We start from the raw sequence: 3111 nt of genomic DNA, 5'->3' as shown, positions 1-3111 counted from the left end.
TAATTGAAGAACCGAAATGAGAGCGAGGTAATCTGGTATTTAAGGACCATTTTCTGGATATACACGTCAGAGTTGTAACCATGAAGTGGAATATTCTGTGCGTGGTCCTACTCGGACTTCTGGCTCTGTCAAACGGATTTAAAGTAAGTTATAAAATCTTAACAAATTTTTGGAGATAAATCTGGAATATGAGAATATGTTTTAAACACATATAGCATTTTCCTGAAAGTAAGAAATTTGATAAAAACTGCATTCAGTTTGTCTTTTATTATTCCGTTTTCGTGTGTGCACTAGCTTTCTTAGTAAACAAAATATTAGTGAATTTTAAGTTTATAAATATATGAAACGTATAGATTTAAAGATTAAGGGACTTCAACCCTTACTACAAATAGTATATTCGTTATTATTTTACACATCGTTGAAAGACTTGTACCTTGTTATTTTTATCATTAAGATTATTACTAATTAATACATCTTTGGACACCATGATATGTAATGAAATTGACATGCTCCGTTGATTTATGTTCACTTATTTTAATATTAAAGCTCTTTGACAGAACAAGGAGCAATGAATATGGAACTAAGGTTTGTATATTTCTTTTTTATATGATGTAATTCATTATATCCATTGAAAATAAAGTCAAACCGAGGTTTCAAGTTGTTCACAAGTCACTTTTTATTCGACACTTTGAAATAATCTAAAATGTTAATTTGTACGTCAATTGCGATTGTTTGTCATTTGTGTCAGTATATGTAATTCTTTTGTTATAGAAACGTCTATGCTACCGGGTAAAATCCTGCTTGTATTTTTTTTAATGTATACTTTCTGTAGCTACGCCCGGGTCTTGCCATAAGAATTAAATTTCATTTTCTTGCATCGTGCATGCATATAATTATATCAAATGTCTATAAGCTATAGTGTACTTTATTACCTATGTTGTACATACAGATTGCATGTTTTATATATAATATTTTATATGTAATGCAAGTAAAGTAGAAAATGTTGGTAAAATTTTAAGTAAGTCTTTCTTTGGAAGGTATATCCCGTGAAAATTGGTGAATGTCTTAACTAAAGTACATCGTATTTCTAATGCTCGCTCGATATCAATCAATTCTCACCTAGACACACTGCGCCTGCGCAGACAGGGACATAGGCGTTTACTTATTCTTTTTCTGTGATTTAGAAACAAGGACAACAACAAGAGGCCAGGTTGGCAGAAAAGCGCGGGAGACGACCGGATGTTGTAGCGCTGATAGCCGACAGGATTGACCAGCAGCTCATGAACTGCTACTACTCCCCTCGTACGTACACCCCCTCCTCCTCACAAACACTTTGTTTTGGTATGATATATCAGTATTTTTATATTCCTATCGTACATATTCACCTCTCCCTCTAAATCGAGTTTTGGTGTTCAAAATTAGACATTGTTTTGAGTTTATAAAATCGACGTTCGATTTTTAACATAACAATTCAATATATACTGTAATTACGTAGTAATTTAAAACAGTCTGTTTAATATCGAGAGAAAATACATATCTGCTACATAAAGTTTACTTATCACCGCGTTGAGTGCCGTCTGTTTGTTCACTTTATTGGTTGCTATGTAGCCATTTTTAAAAGAGTATATATGATCCGTTTTATTTGAAACTGTTAACCACATGATTTCGAAATTTTCCACGCGTTAGATAATTCCCTTTTTGAGGTTTGAGATTACCAATGAATCGACAAAACCTAAAGATAAAGTGTGGAATTAAAATTTAAAAAAACAGCCGTGATATTTAATTGAATAAACGCATTCTCTCGTAGAACAAGTCAGTTCAAGGATAACTCCTTAATCGATCACTATCAGTAGTTTCAATACTTTGATTACTTATGGACAATTTCCTTATTGTTTTAGGACTGGACGAATATGTCTACACAAACCGAGGTGAGTGTTTTCCTTTACCATGTGTTATTGAAATATTGATATTGTTATTGGTGAATTTAACCAATCTCCCAACTATTGCACTATTCTAACTTTTCTTGGTTTGCTCAAGAATGACTTGATGTATTGTAACATTCTTAATTAAGCATATGTCTTCAATATTTTCCCCAATTTCTGAAAGGACAAACAAGCCACAATAAACGGTTAATGAAAACATGTAATCAGAAAGTACATATATAATCCCGATATCAATAACAAAGAAGTCAACGTATTTTGTGTAGAGCCTACATAATAAACTTCTTTACAAAAAATACATTGTACATAATTTTATAAATGTATTAATACTCCGCGTAAAGCATTTATTTATGGATATTTATAGACGTACTGGAAGTCCTGGTGACGTTATTACGACAGGAATGTCCCGGTAAGTGATTAGCCACTGGTTTTGCCCCTCGAGATCTACATCCCACAATTTGTTCCATTAAAAGATTAATGGAGATTGTTCTCTTTCATTCAGAGAATGGCGGGTACACGGACGGATCCACGAGCGGATACATGGACGGATACGGCACTACTTCCGGGCCGTTCCCAACTTACATGTATCCCTACGGAAAAAAGAGAACATTCGTGAAGGAATTAGCGGAAATATTGAAACAACGAGGATTTGATCACACTTCCGGTCCTAACACAACTGAAGAAAAAGAGTCGTACTCTTCCATTTCCGATTCTACACCACCTGGTTCCACTTCAGGTACATCCCAATCTGACAAAGGTTTTTCAACGGGACCTCGACCCACCGAATATCCGACCGACTTTGGATGGGAGTAAACTTCCAAATCCAAATCATGATGTTGGAGAACGCCATTGGATTTTAAGAAATGTATTAACGACCGCTAGATTTAATGTGTATATAATACATTTTGAAAATAAAAATGTATTTCAAATCATTACTTCTATGCTTCTGACGAATTCGAAAGACCGTTAGAACTAACATTTATATATAATAACTAATTCATGGCTTCTACCAAGTATAAATGATATTTGACCTTGTGGTTCTAGAAAGGAAATAGAACATGTAAAGAAATTATACGGAGGGATCTAGACATTAATCGATAAACAGCCGCATGGGACGACGTTCATATTAATCAGAAATTATGTATAAATTATCATAGGAAAAGTTTTTAAC

General features: G+C 33.8%; 1 protein-coding gene across 1 annotated transcript; it reads left to right on the top strand.

The window, feature by feature from the left end:
• LOC128158397 (uncharacterized) lies at positions 1-2872 on the top strand. Its single transcript, XM_052821199.1, has 6 exons — positions 1-143; positions 547-585; positions 1185-1302; positions 1899-1928; positions 2305-2349; positions 2443-2872. Exons 1-6 carry the CDS (start codon positions 81-83, stop codon positions 2751-2753), a joined length of 606 nt encoding a protein of 201 aa, XP_052677159.1. The 5' UTR covers positions 1-80; the 3' UTR covers positions 2754-2872.
• The last annotated feature ends 239 nt before the right edge of the window (positions 2873-3111 follow it).

This window comes from Crassostrea angulata, chromosome 8 (genome assembly GCF_025612915.1).
Source record: "Crassostrea angulata isolate pt1a10 chromosome 8, ASM2561291v2, whole genome shotgun sequence".
NCBI classification, from domain to species: Eukaryota; Metazoa; Mollusca; class Bivalvia; order Ostreida; family Ostreidae; genus Magallana; species Magallana angulata.
This window is presented reverse-complemented; position numbering and strand designations above follow the sequence as displayed.

What these genes read in the sequence shown, in the direction of transcription:
- LOC128158397 (XM_052821199.1), top strand. Translation starts at nt 81, where the DNA reads ATGAAGTGGAATATTCTGTGCGTGGTCCTACTCGGACTTCTGGCTCTG. An exon ending in CTCTGTCAAACGGATTTAAA is followed by an intron (nt 144 to 546) that starts GTAAGTTATAAA and finishes TTAATATTAAAG; the next exon opens with CTCTTTGACAGAACAAGGAG. An exon ending in ATTACGACAGGAATGTCCCG is followed by an intron (nt 2,350 to 2,442) that starts GTAAGTGATTAG and finishes TCTTTCATTCAG; the next exon opens with AGAATGGCGGGTACACGGAC.